This window comes from Lichenostomus cassidix, chromosome 21 (genome assembly GCF_008360975.1).
Source record: "Lichenostomus cassidix isolate B80296 chromosome 21, HeHo_3.0, whole genome shotgun sequence".
Lineage (NCBI taxonomy): Eukaryota > Metazoa > Chordata > Aves > Passeriformes > Meliphagidae > Lichenostomus > Lichenostomus cassidix.
The window spans coordinates 1,598,173-1,620,046 of record NC_139501.1 but is presented as its reverse complement, the minus strand read 5'-3'; the positions used below and the strand labels follow the sequence as shown (position 1 = coordinate 1,620,046).

Sequence of the window (21,874 nt, the reverse complement as noted above, 5' to 3'; positions counted from 1 at the left end):
CCTTCTTTCCTTTCCTTTCCTTTCCTTTCCTTTCCTTTCCTTTCCTTTCCTTTCCTTTCCTTTCCTTTCCTTTCCTTTCCTTTCCTTTCCTTTCCTTTCCTTTCCTTTCCTTTCCTTTCCTTTCCTTTCCTTTCCTTCCCTTCCCTTCCCTTTCCTTCCCTTCCCTTCCCTTTCCTTCCCTTCCCTGAAACTTCCCTGAAACTTCCCTGAAACTTCCCTGAAACTTCCCTGAAACTTCCCTGAAACTTCCCTGAAACTTCCCTGAAACTTCCCTCTTTCCTTTCCTCTCCTTTCCTTTTTCTGATTGAGTCACATTTTTTTCCTTTCATTTTTATCTCTTTTTTCCTTTCTTTTAGTTTTTCTTGGTTTCCTTCCTTCCTTCCTTCCTTCCTTCCTTCCTTCCTTCCTTCCTTCCTTCCTTCCTTCCTTCCTTCCTTCCTTCCTTCCTTCCTTCCTTCCTTCCTTCCTTCCTTCCCCTTTCTCATCCATTCTTCTGATTGTGTCACCTTTTTTTTCTTCTTTCTTTCTTTCTTTCTTTCTTTCTTTCTTTCTTTCTTTCTTTCTTTCTTTCTTTCTTTCTTTCTTTCTTTCTTTCTTTCTTTCTTTCTTTCTTTTTCTTTCTTTCTTTCTTTCTTTTCTCTCTTTCTTTTCTCTCTTTCTTTTCTCTCTTTCTCTTTCTTTCCCTGTTTCTCATCCATTTTTCTGATTCTGTCACCTTTTTTCCTCCTTCTTTCACCCCCCCGGCCGTGGATCATCCTGCTGCTAATTAATTAATTAATTAATTAATTATCCCCCACCAAAAAAGGATCAAACTCCTAATATTTCACTTCCCCAAAGCCACTCATCCCTCTTCTCCTCCCTCCCTCTGCCCAAAGCACCTCCTGCACCCCAAAATTCCCACCCAGGGCTGGATTTCCTCCTGGCACTAATTAATTAATTAGTTAATTAACGATCCACCCCAGCTCTCCAGGCACCCCCAGCGCTCTCACCGCATCGAGGATCTCGAATTTCTTCTTGGCCTGCAGCACATTGATCTGGGGGGGAAATCGAGAAATTGGAAATAATCCGGGAAATAATCCTGGAAATAATCCTGGAAATAATCCTGGAAATCTCCCAAATTCGCTGGGAAATTAATTAATTCCCAGGAATTAACCACAAATAATTCCCAAATAATTCCAGAGGGAAAGGACCTGGAAAGGCAGTTTTTTGGGATAAAAAGGTGGAATAAGCTCAGCGTTTTTCCCCCAGCAGGTCCCAAATTTCCAGAATAAAAGGATAAAAGAAATCTCCTCCCTCACTATGAAATTTCAGTTAAACACCAAATTTTGGATAAATTCACACCTGAACATCTCAAAGCTGATGGATTTAAGGTGCTAGGATTTCTCTAACTGAAATACATTTCTCATGCTGAAATAAACAGAATTTTTTCTTCATTTCTCTTGCTGAGATAAAGAGAATTTTTCTTCATTTCTCTTGCTGAGATAAAGAGAATTTTTCATTATTTCTCTTGCTGAAATAAATAGAAATGCGTATTCATGTCTCTTGCTGAGATAAAATAATTAATTTTTTGAGATAAAAGAATGAATATTTCGAGATAAAATAATGAATTTTCGAGATAAAGGAATGAATATTTCGAGATAAAATAATTAATATTTTGAGATAATAGAACGAATTTTTTGAGATAAAATAATGAATATTTTGAGATAAAATAAGGAAATTTTTCAAGATAAAATAATGAATATTATGAGATAAAATAATGAATATTTTGAGATAAAATAATGATTTTTTTGAGATAAAAGAATGAATTTTTCAAGATAAAATAACAAAAATTTCGAGATAAAATAATGAATTTGTCGAGATAAAATAATGAATATTTCAAAACAAAATCATGAATATTTTGAGATAAAATAATGAATATTTCAAGATAAAATAACAAAATTTTCGAGATAAAATAATGAATATTTCAAGATAAAATAACGAAATTTTCGAGATAAAATAATGAATTTGTTGAGAAAAAACAATGAATATTTTGAGATAAAATCATGAATTTTTTGAGATAAAATAATGAGTATTTCGAGATAAAATAATGAATATTTTGAGATAAAAGAATGAACATTTCAATATAAAATAATGCATATTTAGAAACAATGAATTTTGGAGAAAAAACAATGAATATTTTGAGATAAACTAATGAGTATTTCGAGATAAAATAATGAATATTTTGAGATAAAAGAACGAACATTTCAATATAAAATAATGAATATTTAGAAACAATGAATTTTTTGAGAAAAAACAATGAATATTTCGAGATAAAATAATGAATTTTTCAAGATAAAATAATGAGTATTTCGAGATAAAATAATGAATTTGTTGAGAAAAAATAATGAATATTTCAAAACAAAATAATGACTATTTCAAGATAAAATCATGCATTTTTTGAGATAAAATAATGAGTATTTCGAGATAAAATAATGACTATTTTGAGATAAAAGAATGAATTTTTTGAGATAAAATAATGAGTATTTCGAGATAAAATAATGAATATTTTGAGATAAAAGAATGAACATTTCAATGTAAAATAATGAATATTTAGAAATAATGAATTTTTTCAGAAAAAACAATGAATATTTTGAGGTAAAATAATGAAAATTTCGAGATAAAATAACGAAATTTTTTAGATAAAATAATGACCATTTCAAGATAAAATAACGAAATTTTTGAGATAAAATAATGACCATTTCAAGATAAAATAACGAAATTTTTGAGACAAAATAATGACTATTTCAAGATAAAATAACGAAATATTTGAGACAAAATAATGGCCATTTCAAGATAAAATAACGAAATTTTTGAGACAAAATAATAACATTTCAAGACAAAACAAAGAATATTTCCCTTCTCAGGCGCAGGTGCATTTTCCCCAAACCCCCACCATTTTTGGGGCCAAAACCCCATCTCCAGGATGGATTTGTCACCCCACCTGCAGCACGTAGTCGAGGGCGAGGTGCCGGAAGCACTTCCTGGTGATGCTCAGCGTCCCCGAGGCTTCCTCCACCTCGTGGGGCTTGTGGCGCGGCGCCTGCGCGTTCTTCACCAGCGCCAGCTCCATGTCCTCGCGCACCTTGTCAAACTGCTTCTTGGTCTCCTTGAACTTACGCACGTCCCTGGGGAGAGGGTGGGAAATTGGGGAAATTGGGAAATGGGGAAATTGGGGTTGGATGGGGAAAATGGGAAATTGGGGTTGGATGGGGAAATTGGGAAATTGGGAAATTGGGGAAATTGGGGTTGGATTGGGAAATTGGGGTTGGATGGGAAAAATGGGAAATTGGGGTTGGATGGGGAAATTGGGAAATGGGGAAATTGGGGTTGGATGGGAAAAATGGGAAATTGGGGTTGGATGGGGAAATTGGGAAATGGGGAAATTGGGGTTGGATTGGGAATTTGGGGAATGGGGTGGAGTGGGAAATTGGGGAAATTGGGAAATGGGGAAATGGGGGTTGGATGGGAAAATTGGGAAATGGGGAAATTGGGGTTGGATGGGGAAATTGGGAAATGGGGAAATTGGGAAATTGGGGTTGGAGTGGGAAAATTGGGAAATTGGGGTTGGATGGGGAAAAATGGGAAATGGGGTTGGAGTGGGAAATTGGGGTTGGAGTGGGAAGTTGGGGTTGGGAAAAATGGGAAATTGGGGTTGGATTGGGAAATTGGGGAATCAGGTTGGATTGGGAAAATTGGGAAGTTGGGATTGGGAAAAATAGGAAATTGGGGTTGGAGTGGGAAAATTGGGGTTGGAGTGGGAAAAATGGGAAATTGGGGTTGGATTGGGAAAAATGGGGAATGGGGTTGGATGGGGAAATTGGGGAATGGGGTGAAGTGGTGAAATTGGTGAAATTGGGGAAATGGGGTTGGAGTGGGAAGTTGGGAAATGGGGTTGGAGTGGGAAGTTGGGAAATCGGGGTTGGATTGGGAAATTGGGATTGGATTCGGAAAATTAGAAAATCGGGGTTGGATTGGGAAAAATGGGGATGGGGTGGAGTGGTGAAATTGGGGAAATGGGGTTGGAGTGGGAAGTTGGGAAGTTGGGAAGAAGTTGGGGTTGGATTGGGAAATTGGGGTTGGATTGGGAAAAATGGGGAATGGGGTTGGAGTGGGAAATTGGGCAATCAGGGTTGGATTGGGAAATTTGGGGAATGGGGTTGGATGGGGAAATTGGGATTGGATTGGGACATTGGGAAATCGGGGTTGGATTGGGAAGTTGGGGTTGGATGGGGAAATTGGGGAATGGGGTGGAGTGGGAAGTTGGGAAATGGGGAAATTGGGAAATTGGGGTTGGATGGGAAAATTGGGAAATGGGGTTGGAGTGGGAAAAATGGGACATTGGAGTTGGATTCGGGAAATTGGGAAATTGGGGTTGGTTTGGGAAGTTGGGGAAATGGGGTTGGATTGGGAAATTGGGGTTGGATTGGGAAAATTGGGGAATTAAGGTTGGAGTGGGAAAAATGGGAAATTGGGGTTGGTTTGGGAAAATTGGGAAATTGGGGTGGGATGGGGAAATTGGGAAATTGGGGTTGGATTGGGAAATTTGGGGGTGGATAGGGAAGTTGGGGTTGGATTGGGAAATTGGGAAGTTGGGGTTGGATTGAGAAAATTGGGAAATTGGGGTTGTATTGGGAAAAATGGGAAATTTGGGTTGGATAGGGAAATTGGGGAATTGGGGTTGCACCAGGAAAATTGGAGTTGGATGGGGAATTTGGGGTTGGATTGGGAAAATTGGGGTTTGATGAGGAAGTTGGGGTTGGAAAGCGATTTTCAAACTATTTCAGAGCTATTTCAGATTTGGGCACCTAAAACCCTCCGGGGCACCAAAATTTGGGCTCATAAAACCCTCCCAGGCAGAAAAATTTGGGCTCCTAAAATTCTCCTGTTCAGCAAAATTTGGGCTCCTAAAACCTTCCTGGGCACCAAAATTTGGGCTTCTAAACTTCTCCTGTTCAGCAAAATTTGGGCTCCTAAAACCTTCCCAAGCAGAAAAATTTGGGATAGAGGCAGAGCTGCCCTGAAGGAACAGGAATTCAGGGATCTGCTTTTCCTGAAGAATCAGCCCTGCAGGGATCTGAATTTTGGGATGTTCTGGGGGATCAGCCCTACAGATGGAATTTGGGATGTTCTTCTTTTAGGATCAGCCCTACAGGAATCTGAATTCTGGGATGTTCTTCCTTTAGGATCAATCCTACAGGAGTCTGAATTTTGGGATGCTCATCCTGGCAGATCATCCCTGCAGATGGAATTTGGGATGATGCCTCATTCCCAGTTTAACCAGGAACTCAGAAAATCCCAAAAACCAGTGGGTTTCTCCTCCCAACCCACCCGGACTGGGAGCTGAAAACCAGAGGGAAAAGGGAATTACTCACTCTTTGACAAAGTTGTGCAGCTGCTGCCGGACTGACCTCTGGGCTTGGTCAAACAGGATCTGCGAGGAAAGAGGGGAAAAAATATTATTTTTCAGCACAGAAATATTGAGGAGTGAGGGAATCCAGGAGCATCTCTTGAGGAGCCTCAGAGTGGGGAACTCATAAAAATCCTTCGTGGGTTTTTATGAAAAAAACTTAAATTTTATGAAAAAATTTAGTGCCTGATCTAATAAATAACAACTTTTTCCAGAGCTGCAGCTTTCCCGTGTGCAGAATTCCTACAAAATTCCACATCTGCTCTGCACCTCGCAGAGACACCATGGCAGATCCCCAGGGAGAGTTTGGGGGAGAAATTCCCTTTCCATCCCTGTTTTGAGGTGTTGATTCTGAGACTCGAATTCCTCCTTTGGAACTGTCAATCCCTTCCTGAATTCCTCATTCAGAAGTGTCAATCAAACCCCGAATTCCTCATTTGGAATTGTCCATCCCATCCCGAATTCTGGGTTTGAAAGTGCCAATTCTACCCCAAATTCCTTGTTTGGAACTGTCAATCCCATCCTGAATTCCTCATTCAGAAGTGTCAATCAAACCCCGAATTCCTCATTTGGAATTGTCCATCCCATCCCGAATTCTGGGTTTGAAAGTGCCAATCCCACCCTGAATTCCTTGTTTGGAAGTGTCAGGTCCTGTTGATCCCAAATTTTATCATTTGGAAGTGCCAATCCCACCCCAAATTCCAAATTGTTTGGAAGTGTCAATCAAACCCGAAATTCCTCATCTGGAAGTGCCAATCCCATCCCGAATTCCTCCTTTAGCAGTGTCAGTCAAACCCCAAATTCCTCATTCAGAATTCCAATCCCATCCTGAATTCCCTGTTTGGAAGTGTCAGTTCCTGTTGATCCCAAATTCCTCATTCAGAAATGTCAATCAAACCCCAAATTCCTCATCCGGAATTCCAATCCCACCCCGAATTCCTTGTTTGGAAGTGTCAATCAAACCCCGAATTCCTTGATTGGAAGTGCCAATTCCATCCCATCCCATCCCAAATTCCTCATTCAGAAGTGTCAATCAAACCCCAAATTCCTCATTCGGAATTCCAATCCCACCCCGAATTCCTCATTTGGAATTGCCTATCCCATCCCAAATTCCTCATCTGAAAGTGTCAATTCCACCCCGAATTCCTCGTTCAGAAACGTCAATCAAACCCCAAATTCCTCATTTGGAACTGTCAATCCCATCCATCCCAAATTCCTCATTCAGAAGTGTCAATCAAACCCCAAATTCCTCATTCGGAATTCCAATCCCACCCCAAATTCCTCATTCGGAATTGCCTATCCCACCCCAACCCAAACAACCACCCCAACCCCAAAACGTCAATCAAACCCCAAATTCCTCATTCGGAATTCCAATCCCATCCTGAATTCCTCATTCAGAAGTGTCAATCAAACCCCAAATTCCTCATTCAGAAGTGTCAATCAAACCCCAAATTCCTCATCCGGAATTCCAACCCCACCCAAATTCCTCATTCGGAAGTGTCAATCAAACCCCAAATTCCTCATTCAGAAGTGCCAATCAAACCCCAAATTCCTCATTCAGAATTGTCAATCAAACCCCAAATTCCTCATCCAGAACTCCAACCCCACCCCAATTCCCGGTTTTGCCGGCGGAGGGCACTGGAGCCTCAGCTCTGAGCTCGGTGAAGGAGGAACAACTCTGCTGTCCATCCCAAAATAATTATCCAATAATTATCAGGAATATCTCCAGAACTTCATCTCCTTTATCTGGGGGAAGATTTTGTTCCTCTCTTTACCTGCATCCATCAGGCTGGGAAAACCCAGGGAAAAGTGGGATTTCTGAGGGATTTCCCCTCAGAGTTTCCCTCAGATTTGCTCTGCTTTGAGTTTCAGGGAGGCTGATAAAGAAGGGAAAAAAAAGGGAAAATAAAGTGGGAATGTTTATACTTTGATGTTTACACTTGGATGTTTCAGAATGGAGAGAAGGCAGAAAAGGATGAGAAAAAAAAGGTTGAGGACACCAATTCCAGCTCTGCCCTCTCAGGTGCCTTTGGGGTTTATTTCCCTCTGTACATTAAAATAAAATAATAAAAAAAATTTAAAAAAAATGGGAATTCTCGAGCTCAGCGTGTTCTTCTGCCACATTCCAGAGGAGGAAACAACATGGATTTGGGGCTGACAGGAAAACCTGCAGGGAAACGAGGAGGAGGAGGAGAAGGAGGAGGAAGAGGAGGAGAAGGAGAAGGAGGAGGAAGAGGAGGAAAAGGAGGAAAAGGAGGAAAAGGAGGAGGAGGAAGGGAGGAAAAGGAGGAAAAGGAGGAGGAGGAGGAGGAGGAGAAGGAGAAGGAGAAGGAAAAGGAAAAGGAGAAGGAGAGGAGAAGGAGAAGGAGAAGGAGAGGAGGAGGAGAAAAAGGAGGAAAAGGAGGAAAAGGAGAACAACAGAAGGAGAAGATAAGGAAAAGGAGACGCCAAGCCCTGGAGCAAAATTCCAGCTGCTGCCACTCCAGCTCCTGCGCCACCCCGTACAGCTTCATGGCTCCCGGAGCAGCTGGAATCCCGGGAATTCTACTGGAATCCCGGGAATTCTGCTGGAATCCCGGGAATTCTGCTCCCTGCCACGGCTCGTGGCTCGCTCAGGGCAGGGCAACTCCAGATGCTGAGCATCAGCTCCGGCCGCGCCCAGGAAAAGCCTCCTGGCAGCTGGGGAAGTGATGGAATAGCACCGAAAATTGGGATAAAATATAAAACTGGCTGGATAGAAATATTCAGGGGTGTGGAGGGGTTTCCACAGGTTCTCAGGTAGAGGGAATTTTCCAGGAGTGGAGTTTTATTTTCATTTCGGAGGAGGAGAAAGAGGAGAAGGAGGAGGAGGAGATGTCAAGCCCTGGAGCAAAGTTCCAGCTGGAAAAGCCTCCTGGTAGGTAGGGAGTGATGGAATAGCACCAAAAATGGGATAAAATATGAAATTTTAAAGAATTTAAATTTAAAAAACTAGCTAGAAATATTGAGAGGTGTGGAGATGTTTCCACAGGTTCTCAAATAGAGGGAATTTTCCAGGAGTGGGATTTATTTGCATTTAGGAGGATGAGGAGGAGGAGATGTCAAGCCCTGGAGCAAAGTTCCAGCTGGAAAAGCCTCCTGGTAGTTAGGGAGTGATGGAATAGCACCCAAAATGGGATAAAATATAAAACATACTGGGGAGAAATATCCTGGTGTAGGGAGGTGAAAATCCAGATTTTCCTCCCCCTGCTGTGACCCAAACCCACCTTCCCTCAGATTTCTTCACACGGATTTTTCACTCCTATTTATTCTCCTCACTCCTCGCCCCCAAACACTCCCAGCCCACACACAGCCCTTCATCATTTTCCCTGGAAAAAAATCTTTTCCACCACAAAATTCCAGTCAGGACTGAGTGCAGCTTCTCCTGGAGGTGAATTCACCTCCTGGAGGTTAATTCTGGAGGTTAATTCACCTCCTGGAGGTTAATTCTGGAGGCACAGCTGGGTCAGGGCAGATTTGCTATTGCAGCTGCTGCAATTCCAGGGATTTCCATATCCTAGGGATGCCTGAGGAGTGTCTGCCTGTTCTTTTTAGACACCTTTTTCGGTGTTTTATACGCCTTTTGATGTATTTTCTGTACTCTTTTTAATATATTATATATATATATATATATATAAAATATATAATATATATAATATATATAATATATATAATATATAATATATAATATATAATATATATAATATATATAATATATAATATATATAAATATAATATATATAATAGACATAATACATATAATAGATAATAGAAAATATATAATAGATAATATAGATATATATAGTATATATATATATATATATATATAAATATATATAATATAGTTTTTTCTTTATTAGAAAAAAAGAGGTTTCTGAAAATGTTTTCTCGCCCTTCCAGGACTCTCACCACAAACCCCTCAGCTGCCAAAAATAAATTAAAACAGAGAATTCTGGGTGAATTCTCCCTTTCTGAAGAAGTTTTCTCACCCTGCCAGGACCCAGGAAGCAGCAGCCAGTGCCACCCCAGAGGGACAGGGGGAAGCAGGACCTGATCAATAATTGATAATTGATCAATTGCTGCAGCACCTTACCATGGATTGATAATTGATCACTTCATTTCCTGCAGCACCTTACCATGTGATAATCAATAATTTCCTGCAGCACTTTACCATGTGATTGAGAATTGGTAATTGATCAATTCCTGCAGCACCTTGCCATGGATTGATAATTGATAATTGATCACTTCATTTCCTGCAGCACCTTACCATGTGATTGATAATTGATAATTGATCATTTCCTGCAGCACCTTACCATGGATTGATAATTGATCATTTCATTTCCTGCAGCACCTTACCATGTGATAATTGATAATTGATCAATTCCTGCAGCACCTTACCATGGATTGATAATTGATCACTTCATTTCCTGCAGCACCTTACCCTGTGATAATTGATAATTGATCAATTCCTGCAGCACCTTACCATGGATTGATAATTGATCATTTCAATTCCTGCAGCACCTTACCATGGATTGACAATTGATAATTGATCACTTCATTTCCTGCAGCACCTTACCATGTGATTGATAATTGATCATTTCATTTCCTGCAGCAACTTACCATGTGATAATTGGTAATTGATCAATTCCTGCAGCACCTTACCATGTGATAATTAATAATTTCATTTCCTGCAGCACCTTACCATGTGATAATTGATCATCTCCTGCAGGCTGTCCCCGAACTTGTCCAGGCATTCCTGAGAAACAAAACCAAAAAGTGAAGAGGACTGGCAGTGGGGGGAAGCAGCTGCTGCTCCTCGTTCCCAGGGGTCAGGGGAGGATGGAGACACTCCCTGAGCCTCTGAGGAGTTCCTGCTGCTGGCAGGGAGGGTTTGGAGCCATTGGGAAATTGGAAAATGGGATTTTAGGTGCCGAATCCACGGATCTGAGCAGAACCAGCACCAGGGATCTGAGCAGCCCCTGGTGCTCCCTGAGCCAGAACCAGGAATGCTCTGGTTGGATCCGGGGATTTATGCTCAGAACCAGAGATCCCAGCAGCCCCCAAAGATCTCAGCAGCCCCCAAAGATCTCAGCAGCCCCAGAGATCCCAGCAGCCCCTAGAGATCCCAGCAGCCCCTAGAGATCCCAGCAGCCCCTAGAGATCCCAGCAGCCCCTAGAGATCTCAGCAGCCCCAAGGATCCCAGCAACCCCAAATATCTCAGCAGCCCCAAAGATCTCAGCAGCCCCAGAGATCACAGCAGCCCCAATCATCCAGCAGCCCCAGAGATCACAGCAGCCCCAAAGATCTCAGCAGCCCCAGAGATCTCAGCAGCCCCAGGGGTCTCATCAGCCCCCCAGGGGTCTCAGCACCCCCAGGATCTCTGCAGCCCCAAAGATCTCAGCAGCCCCAAAGATCTCAGCAACCCCAAATATCTCAGCAGCCCCAGGGGTCTCAGAACCAGAGATCTCAGCAGCCCCAATCATCCAGCACCCCCAAAGATCCCAGCAGCCCCCAAAGATCCCTCTCAGCACCCCCAGCCCCAGGGATCCCCAACTGCCACCCCAGACTCACCGAGATCATCTCATCCTTCCTGCACTGCTGGGACAGGTCGCGCACGCCGCTGACGAAGTGTTTGTTGGTGGTGATGTACACCTTGCCCGCCTCGATCACCCCGCTGCACAGCTTCACCAGCTGCGGGGACAGCACCGCTTACTACGGGCTTACTACGGGGTTACACCAGGTTACGCCGTGGTTACACCAGGATTACACCAGGTTTCACCAGGTTATACCAGGTTACGCCAGGGTTACACCATGGTTACTTGTAAAACCCTGTGTACACCAGGGTTACACCAGGTTATGCCAGGATTACGCCAGGGTTACGCCAGGATTACACCAGGTTACACCAGGTTACGCCAGGGTTGCACCAGGATTACACCAGGTTATGCCAGGGTTACACCATGGTTACTTGTAAAACCCTGTGTACACCAGGGTTACACCAGGTTATGCCAGGGTTACACTGGGGTTACACCAGGTTACGCCAGGGTTACACCAGGATTACACTGTGGTTACACCAGGGTACACCAGGGTTACATCAGGCTATGCCAGGGTTATGCCAAGGTTACACCAGGGTTACACTGGGGTTACACCAGGATTACACCAGGGTACGCCAGGGTTACACCAGGGTTACATCAGGTTATGCCAGGGTTACACTGGGGTTATATCAGGGTTATACCAGGTTACACCAGAGTTACGCCAGGGTTACACCAGGTTCTGCCAGGGTTACACCAGGGTTACTTGTAAAACCCTGTGTACCCCACAGTTACACCGGGGTTACACCAGGTTACACCACAGTTACACCACGGTTACACTAGGATGACACCAGGTTACACCAGGGTTATGCCAGGGTTACACTGGGGTTACACCAGGCTGGGATTGTCCCACTCCAACGCAGAGCTTTGGGACAGGCGCCTTCCCATTCCCGCTGGACCAAAATCAGAGCTTTTTCACCCCAAAATCAGTTCCCTGCAGAGATCTGGGGCAGAATCAGACCAAAAGCTCCTCCCTGCAGGGCTCAGAGCCAAAATCAGAGATTTTTCACCCCAAATCATCTCCCTGCAGGGATCAGAGCCAAAATCAGAGATTTTTCACCCCAAAATCTCCTCTCTGCAGGGCTCAGAGCCAAAATCAGAGATTTTCACCCCAAATCATCTCTCTGCAGGGCTCAGAGCCAAAATCAGGGCTTTTTCACCCCAAATCACCTCCCTGCAGGGCTCAGAGCCAAAATCAGAGATTTTTCACCCCAAAATCTCCTTCCTGAAGGACTCTGGGGCCGAATCAGAGATTTTTCACCCCAAAATCAGCTCCCTGCAGGGCTCAGAGCTAAAATCAAGGCTTTTTCACCCCAAAACCATCTCCCTGCAGAGCTCTGGACCAGAATCAGAGATTTTTCACCCCAAAATCATCTCCCTGCACAGCTTTTTCACCCCTGCTCTGTCTCTAGAGGCAAAAAAATTGCAATATTTCAATCCTTCCCAGCTCCCCCAGTGGCACCAGCAGCCAAAGCCTGGCACAGGGCGGTGAATAAACAGATTTTTGTAGGACACAGCTCTGCCTGGGGCTCCTTTCTCCAGCAGACTCTGATTTTATCCTGCCTGGCTGCGGAATAAAAAACCAGCAGCTCCTCTGGCTGCTCTGCTTTGCTTCTATTTTTGTTTAGGAACAGCAGCAGTGCCTCACTGGGGGTGGGAAAGACAATTTGAGGCAGAAATTGAGGTCCAAATTGGGCGAAAAGAGTGGCCAGGCTGGGGGTGGGATGGCCAAACTGGGCCTGAGAGGCATTTTTAGTGACAAAAATGGGGAATTCTGGTGACAAAAATGGGAATTCTGGTGACAAAAATGGGAATTCTGGTGACACAAATGTGAATTCCGGTGTCAAAAATGTGGACTCCAGTGACAAAAAAGTGAATTCCAGTGACAAAAATGTGGATTCCAGTGACAAAAATTTGAATTACAGTGATAAAAATGTGAATTCCAGCAGCTGGGATGTGGCTTTTGGGTGGCTGAGAGGACATCAAACACCTCCTGCCCCACCCAGTGTCACAGGCAGGGTGGGGAGGGGACAGCCAGCGCTGAAGGGACATCCCCAGGTGGTGTCACCCCCTGGAGCAGGAGCAGAACCAGGAGGGGGATTGTCACCAGCAGAACCTGGAGTGACAAAATGCAATTTAATGAGCTCGGGATGCAGGGGACACTCGGAGGGACAAGGCTGGAGTGCCAAACACCAATTCCACAGCTGGAAAGAGCTCAGATTCCAGAGGTGACCTGGAGGGACAAGCCTGGAGTTACAAAAATCAATTCAACAGCTGGACAAGGCACTGATTCCAGGGGACACTCAAAGGGACAAGGCTGGAGTTCCAAACACCAATTCAATGGGCTCAGGATCCAGGGGACACTTGGAAGGACAAGCTTGGAGTGCCAAACAGCAATTCCACAGCTGGACCAGAGATCTGATTCCAGGGGACACTTGGAGGGACAAACCTGGAGTGTCAAACACCAATTTAATGAGCTCAAGACCTGGAAGGACAAGGCTGGAGTGCCAAACAGCAATTCCACATCAGGACAGGGGCTCAGGATCCAGGGGACACTCAGAGGGACAAGGCTGGAGTGTCAAACATCAGTTTAACAGCTGGACAGGGGCTCAGGATCCAGGGGACACTCAGAGGGACAAGGCTGGAGTGTCAAACATCAATTTAATGAGCTAAGATTCCAGGGGTGACCTGGAGGGACAAGCCTGGAGTGACAAACATCAATTCCACAGCTGGACATGGGATTGGGATGCAGGGGACACTCGGAGGGACAAGGCTGGAGTGACAAAAATCAGTTCAACAGCTGGACAAGGGCTAAGATTCCAGGTGACACTCACAGGGACAAGTCTGAAGTTCCAAACACCAATTTAACGAGCTCAGGATCCAGGGGACACTTGGAGGGACAAGGCTGGAGTGACAAACATCAATTCCACAGCTGGACAAGGGATTGATTCCAAGGGACACTTGGAGGGACAAATTTGGAGTGCCACACACCAATTTAATGTTCCAGGGGACACTCAGAGGGACAAGGCTCGAGTGCCACACACCAGTTTATGTCCCCAGGCTCCAGGGGACACTGGCAGTGACCTCACCCTGCCCAGGACTCACCCCAGAGCCCAAATGCCCTCACCTTGTCGAGCTTCGCCTCGATCTCCACCACATCTGTCTCCACCTCATCGATGGTCGCCCTGCAGGGAAATCAAGGATAAATCGTTAATTAGTGATGAGAAATCATTAATTGGCTATTAGAAATCATTAATTAGCAAGGAGGAATCATCAGGTGATGGCTCTGCTGACTGGGGAGAGGCTGGGAGGTGGTGAGGAGGAGCAGAGGGGTGGGAGGAGAGCAGGAGGGTGGATTTGGTATTCCCACTGGGATGTTTCCTGACGGAGTTTTCCAGAGTTTTCTGGAGTTTTCTGTGCAATGCCAGGGCTGGATCCCTCGGGAAGAGGCTCAGAGCTCCTGGAAAATGAATTCCTGGGAAATTCCCTCTTTTTCCATCCAGCAGAGCCCTAAACTCCCTGGAAATCCCTAGAAAATGCATCCCTGGGAAATGAATCCTTGGGAAATAAATCCCTGGGACATGAATCCTTTCTTTTTCCTTCCAGGAGATCCCTGAACTCCCTGGAAAACAAATCCCTGGAAAACAAATCCCTGGGAAATTCCTTCCTTTTCCATCCAGCAGAGCCCTAAACTCCCTGGAAAACCAATCCGTGGGAAATTCCTTCGTTTTCCTTCCAGGAAAGCCCTGAACTGCCCAGAAATCCCTGGAAAAGGAATCCCTGGGAAATGAATCCTTGGGAAATGAATCCTTTCCTTTTCCTTCCAGCAGAGCTCTGAACTCCCTGGAAAATGAATCCCTGGAAAATGAATCCCTGGGAAACGAATCCCTGGGAAACGAATCCCTGGAAAATGAATCCCTGGAAAATTCCTTCCTTTTCCATCCAGCAGAGTCCTGAACTCCCAGGAAATCTCTGGAAAACGAATCCCTGGAAAACCAATCCCTGGGAAATGAATCCTTTCCTTTTCCTTCCAGCAGAGCTCTGAACTCCCTGGAAAATCAATCCCTGGGAAATCCCTTCTTTTTCCTCCCAGGAAAGCCCTGAACTGCCCGAAAATCCCTGGAAAATGACTCCCTGGGAAATGAATCCTTGGGAAATGAATCCTTTCCTTTTCCATCCAGCAGAGTCCTGAACTCCCAGGAAATCCCTAAAAATTCCATCCCTGGGAAATGAATCGCTGGAAAATTCCTTCCTTTTCCTTCCAGCAGAGCCCTAAACTCCCTGGAAAATTAATCCCTGGGAAATCCCTTCTTTTTCCTTCCAGGAAAGCCCTAAACTCCCCAGAAATCCCTGGAAAATGAATCCTTGGGAAATGAATCCTTGGGAAATGAATCCTTGGGAAATTCCTTCCTTTTCCTTCCAGCAGAGCCCTGAACTCCCTGAAAAACCAATCCTTGGGAAACGAATCCTTTCCTTTTCCTTCCAGGAGATCCCTGAACTCCCTGGAAAATTAATCCCTGGGAAATGAATCCTTGGGAAATAAATCCTTGGGTTATCCCTTCTTTTTCTTTCCAAGAGAGCAAACTCCCTGGAAAAGGAATCCCTGGGAAATGAATCCTTGGGAAATTCCCTCTTTTTCCATCCAGCAGAGCCCTAAACTCCCTGGAAAACCAATCCCTGGGAAATCCCTTCTTTTCCCTCCCAGCAAAGCCCTGAACTCCCCAGAAATGCCTGGAAAAGTCATCCCAGCTCTCCCAGGCCGAGCCCAGCCGGCTCCTTGCCCAGAGCTTTGGCCACCATGGCTCTGCCACCAGCAGCCCTGGGCAAGCAGAGCCGAAAAAAGGAGATTTTCAGGGAATATCGCAGCTCTCCCACCCTCCACCTCCCATCTGCAGCGCCGGGGGCAAAGCTGCTGGAGAGAAAAGGAATCATTCCAGAGGATTTTTTCCAGGTTTTTTCCCCCCTCTCCCAGCTATTTTTGTCCTCAGTTCTGTGTGTTTTCACCCATTGCTGCCACAGCTGATTTTTCCGCTCGGTTTGCCCGCGCCACCGATAGAAGGAAATTAAAAAGGACTTCAAAAAATGGATATTTCTGGGGTTTTTTTTGTTTTTCTGGGGTTTTTTTTCGTTTTTCTGGGGATGGTTTTCTTCCCGGGAAAGCAGGAGCTGCCATTGTCGATTTCCTGCCAGGAGGTGGTGGGGAGATATTTAGTATAAAATAAATAAAATTAAAAAATAAAATTAAAAATAATTTTTTTTTTTAAATTTTTATTAAAAAATAAATTAAATTGCTCCTCATTTTTATCGTGGAGAGGAGAGGATAAATTTGGGATCTGCAGAGGAGGGAGATATTTTTGGGGTGAACACAACAGGCTGGGGCTGAGAGGAAGTTTGAATTTTCTATTTGGGCTGCTGATGGAAATTTGACAGAAAAGATTTCAGAGTGCTTTAAATCGAGGACAGCAATCCCAGGGATCGATTTGCCTGGGAGGGAGGAAAAACCCAAATCCACCACCCTAAAAACCAGGGGGAAAAAACCTAAACCAGCAGGAAGCAAAGGTGGATTTATTTCTATTTATCCAATATAAATAGTTATATATTATATATATATTTATCCAATATAAAATAAATTATCCAGGTACAATTTTATGGCAAGGGAAGTCTTTGGGAAGGTGAATTCTGAAGCTGAGTGGGGCAGTGCAGCCTCAAATCCATTTGGGATTGACTGGGAGGGAAGGCAAAAAAACCCCAAATATTCAATTTCCCCAATACTGAATTTCCCCCACACCTCATCCTGCTGGTTTCCTGATTTCCCTGATTGCCTGAACACCTGATTTCCCACCCATCTCTGCATTTTGGGGCTCAAAATGTCCTTTTCCTGCTCCCTGATCCTACTTTTCCCTGCAGGAATCACAAACCATGATTGTGGCAGTTCTGATCCCAAATTTAAATCCTCCCACTGCTGTATCAGAGAAAAAGGCAAAACCCTGGGAATTCCACAGTTGGGATGAGGATGGATTTTCCTTTCTGACCAACATCTGATTTCCAGAATTTCTGAGTTCTGGGGACTCAAAATCTCATTTTCCTTCTCTCTGATCCTGCTTTTCCCTGGAAAAATCACAGGGAATCACAAACTTTTACTGTTCCAGCTCCATTCCCACATTGAAATCCTCCCACTGCTGTGTCAGAGAAAAAGGCAAAACCCTGGGAATTACACAGTTGGGATGAGGATGGATTTCTCCTTCTGACCAACATCTGATTTCCAGAATCTCTGAGTTCTGGAGACTCAAAATCTCCTTTTCCTGCTCCCTGCTCCTGCTTTTCCCTGGAAAAATCATGGGAAATCACAAACTTTTACTGTTCCATCTCCGTTCCCAAATTCAAATCCTCCCACTGCCATGCCAGGGATGAAAGGCAATCCCCTGGGAATTCCACAATCGGGATGAGGATGGATTTCTCCTTCTCACCAACACCTGATTTCCAGAATCTCTGAGTTCTGGGGACTCAAAATCTCATTTTCCTGCTCCCAGATCCTGCTTTTCCCTGGAAAAATCACAGGGAATCACAAACTTTTACTGTTCCAGCTCCATTCCCACATTGAAATCCTCCCACTGCTGTGTCAGAGAAAAAGGCAAAACCCTGGGAATTCCACAATTGGGATGAGGATGGATTTTTCCTTCTGACCAACACCTGATTTCCAGAATCTCTGAGTTCTGGGGACTCAAAATCTCATTTTCCTCCTCTCTGATCCTGCTTTTCCCTGGAAAAATCACAGGGAATCACACATTTTACTGTTCCAGCTCCGTTCCCAAATTTCAACCTTCCCACTGCCACGTCAGAGATGAAATTCTGCATTTCCTGGGAATTCCACGGGCGGGATGAGGAGCTGGAATGACTCCTGGGGGATGAGCAATGCCAGCTCAGCGCTGCTCCATCCATCCCGGGAAGGAATTCCATCCCCACCCTCCCGGGGATCAGGGATGCTCAGCACGGCCTCTCCCAGCTGCAGGGACTCTCCCTGCCAAGAATTGGATCTTTTCAGCCCAAAAAAAGAGCCCCGGAGCAGCTGGAGGAGCTTCCTGGCCTCTCGCCCCGCGCGTTTCCTGCCGCTCGGCGCTTCCTGCTGGGAATCTGCCAGGAATGGTTCTGTCGGGAGAACAATCCCAGCCTCAGCTGCTGGAGCTGCTCCCGAGGAGGGATGGGGTTTGGGTTTCCTGGCCGGGAGAAAGCAGAGATTTCGCTTTGTCCTTCTAAATAGCTGCTCGGAAATGGCCAAAATCTGCTGAATGTGACCCAAAAATCGGCCGAATGTGACCCAAAAATCCATCGAATGCGGCCCAAAAATCCATTGAATGTGACTCAAAAATCCGCCGAATGTGACCCAAAAATCCGCCGAATGTGACCCAAAAATCTGCCGAATGTGACCCAAAAATCCATTGAATGTGACCCAAAAATCTGCCGAATGTCACCCAAAAACCCGCCCAATGTGGCCCAAAAATTGGCCGAATGTGACCCAAAACTCCGCCGAATGTGACCCAAAAATCTGCCGAATGTGACCCAAAATCGGCCGAATGTGACCCAAAAATCCGCCGAATGTGACCCAAAAATCGGCCGAATGTGACCCAAAAATCCGCCAAATGTGACCCAAAAATCCGCCGAATGTGACCCAAAAGTCCGCCGAATGTGACCCAAAAGTCCGCCGAATGTGACCCAAAAGTCCGCCGAATGTGACCCAAAAATCCATCGAATGTGACCCAAAAATCCGCCGAATGAGACCCAAAAATCCGCCGAATGTGACCCAAAAATCGGCCGAATGTGACCCAAAAATCCGCCAAATGTGACCCAAAAATCCATCAAATGTGACCCAAAAATCCATCAAATGTGACCCAAAAATCCATTGAACGTGACCCAAAAATCCGCCGAATGTGACCCAAAAATCTGCCAAATGTGACCCAAAAATCCCACCAGGAGCATTTTTCCATCCCTTTTTCCATGATTCCCACCGTGGGGATGGGAATATGGAGCTCTGCAGGCTGGCGGGGATTGGGTTGGATTGGGTTTGGTTTGCTCCTGGTGACAGCCAGGATCCCAAAAAGTGCATCCCAAAAGGATTTAGGGCAAGAATCCTGGGAAAGGGATGGAGATGGAGCTCCACTGTGATCCCAAAATGATCCAGGTCAAGGATCCCTGGAAAACCTAGGGAAAAACCCTGGAAAACCGATGGAGATGGAGCTCCACTGTGATCCCAAAAGGGATCCAGGTAAAAGATTCCTGGAAAAAAAAAACACACCAAAAACCAAAACCAAAAAAGGAGTTCACCGTGATCCCAAAAGGATCCAGGTCAAGGTTCCATGGAAAACCGATGGAGATGGAGCTCCACTGTGCATCCTAAAAGGATTCAGGTCAAGAATCCATGGAAAAGGGATGGAGATGGAGCTCCACTGTGATCCCAAAAGGGATCCAGGTAAAGGATCCTGGGAAAAGGGATGGAGATGGAGCTCCACTGTGATCCCAAAAGGATCCAGGTAAAGGATCCCTGGAAAATGGATGAAGATGGAGCTCCACTGTGATCCCAAAAGGATCCAGGTGAAGAATCCTGGAAAATGGATGGAGATGGAGCTCCACTGTGATCCCAAAAGGGATCCCAGTAAAGGATCCATGGTAGCAGCTCCATTGTGATCCCAAAAGGATCCAGGTAAAAGATCCCTGGAAAAAACAGGGAAAAACCCTGGGAAAACCAATGGAGATGGAGCTCCACTGTGATCCCAAAAGCAATCCCAGTAAAGGATCCACGGTAGCAGCTCCACTGTGATCCCAAAGGGATCCAGGTGAAGAATCCCAGGAAAACCAGGGATGGAGATGGAGCTGGCTGCAGCCCAGCCCCAGGCTGTGGCCGTGGAACAATCCAGAACTGGATTTGATGGACAAAACCAAAGAGAAAATATCCCCCTGGGAAACATCCCAGAACTGGGACAGAACACCCCAAAAGCTCCTTGAATTGGGATTTTCATCACCTCCTGCCCCTGCACAGCCTCGATCCCGAAAATGCATCAATCCCAGGGAGATTCCGTGAGGAATCCACCTCAGCCAGGTGAGCACAGCCCTGGATTCCGTGGATGAACTCAGCATTAAACAACACAATAATAATTCTATTATTAAAATAAATAGAATTAATATATAGAATTAATAATTCTATTATTAAAATAAACAACCTCAGCCCCAGCCGAGATTTATACAAACCTCACATATAAAAACACGTAAAAATTATATAAATCTCGTCTATAAAAATAACAAATAATTCTATTAAATCCTCTCTGAGGCACGGAGCGATCAGCAGACATTCCCAGCTGCATTTCCCCTTTTCTTCCATTCGCTCAGCATTCCTTTGTTCCCTGCTGCCACCACCACGTGTGCTGAGCCACACAAACCCCAAAAAAACGGGATTAAAAAAAGCGCCGAGGTGACCTGAAATCGCTCGGTTACCTCTGGCAACCACACGGAGTGCAATTCCCACCAGGAGGTGCTCAGAAAGCAGCTCCTGGCAGCCAGAGCTTATTTAATTCACCGTGCCCTCGGTTTTTCTTGGTTTTTCTCGGTTTTTCTCGTTTTTCTGGCAGGGAAACTCAGGCAGAATAATGTGGAGATGGAGGGAGTTTTGTGGTCAGGAGAACACAGAGGGTTCTGCAGGTTAAAGGGTGCAGGGAGGGCTGGGTTGTCCCTAAAATGAGCATTTTTGCACAGAATTGTGCAGAAAGTGATGCAGAAAACGACACAGAAAATAATGATTCAGCGGATGAGTCAGAAAATTATCCAGAAAGTGATTCAGAAAATTATCCAGAAAGTGATTCAGAAAATTCTGCACACATTTCTACACAAAACCTCCCCAGGTCACCACCTCGAGCTGCACCTGAAAAGCACCTTGGAGAGTTATTTTTTTCCTTCCCAAAATTCCTTGGAGATTTTCCTTTCCTTCCCAAAATTCCTTGGAGATTTTCCATTCCTTGGAGATTTTCCTTTCCTTCCCAAAATTCCTTGGAGATTTTCCTTTCCTTTCTTTTTTCCTTTCCTTTCCTTCCCTTTTTCCTTTCCTTTCCTTTTTTTTTCCTTTCTTTTTTCCTTTCCTTTCCTTCCCTTTTTCCTTTCCTTTCCTTTCTTTTTTCCTTTCCTTTCCTTTCCTTCTCTTCCCTTCCCTTTTTCCTTTCCTTTTTTTTCCCCTTTCCTTTCCCTTCCCACCAGGAATTCCCAGGGGATTAATTCCCCCCCGGCTGAGCAGCAGCAGGAACAACTGCCAAATCCAGGGAAAATCCAAATCCCTGGAAAACCCAACTCTGGCAGCGACAGGAACATCTTCCCTGGCCATGGAAAGGCTGATGAGGTTGGAAGGATCTCCTGGAATCCCAGAAAATGTGATTTATTTTAACCCCTGGAGCATCTGGAGCAGTCAGACCCGACAGGATGTGGCACTGCAGGGATGGTTGGGATCTCCACCCATTAATGCCATGAAGAGCTTCACCATTTTGTAAATATTATTAATATTTATAAATATTATACATGGATTTTTTCATAAATAGCAGCGGCAAAATGCTCTGGGAGTTGGGAGCTGGAGGTGTGCAAATATTATTATTATTATTACTACTATTACTATTATTACTATTGCTATTATTGCTATTATGATTATAATTGTTATTATTATTACTTTTACTGTTACTATTGCTATTACTGTTACTATTACTATTATTACATTAATTTTAATTTTCATTTTCGTTTTCACTTTAATTTTCATTTTCGTTTTCACTGTAATATAAATTTTCATTTTCGTTT

The 21,874-nt window shown here is 44.6% G+C and overlaps 1 protein-coding gene and 1 long non-coding RNA gene across 7 annotated transcripts in view; both read right to left on the bottom strand.

Moving 5' to 3' along the window:
* Positions 1 to 21,874, bottom strand: part of ACAP3 (ArfGAP with coiled-coil, ankyrin repeat and PH domains 3) — a 79,754-nt gene that overhangs the window by 34,403 nt on the left and 23,477 nt on the right. For all 6 annotated transcript variants that reach the window (XM_085080180.1, XM_085080182.1, XM_085080184.1 and 3 more), the window contains exons 2-7: positions 14,181 to 14,238; positions 11,037 to 11,156; positions 10,167 to 10,220; positions 5,412 to 5,470; positions 2,981 to 3,164; positions 990 to 1,034 (exon numbers count right to left, since the gene is read on the bottom strand). In XM_085080180.1, coding sequence (XP_084936306.1) covers positions 990 to 1,034; positions 2,981 to 3,164; positions 5,412 to 5,470; positions 10,167 to 10,220; positions 11,037 to 11,156; positions 14,181 to 14,238 — 520 coding nt within the window. The remainder of the gene's footprint in view (positions 1 to 989; positions 1,035 to 2,980; positions 3,165 to 5,411; positions 5,471 to 10,166; positions 10,221 to 11,036; positions 11,157 to 14,180; positions 14,239 to 21,874) is intronic.
* LOC146428211 (uncharacterized) lies at positions 5,624 to 7,705 on the bottom strand. Its single transcript, XR_014856163.1, has 2 exons — positions 6,920 to 7,705; positions 5,624 to 5,797 (listed from the first exon to the last, which is right to left on the bottom strand). It is a non-coding gene; the product is annotated as an uncharacterized LOC146428211 (long non-coding RNA).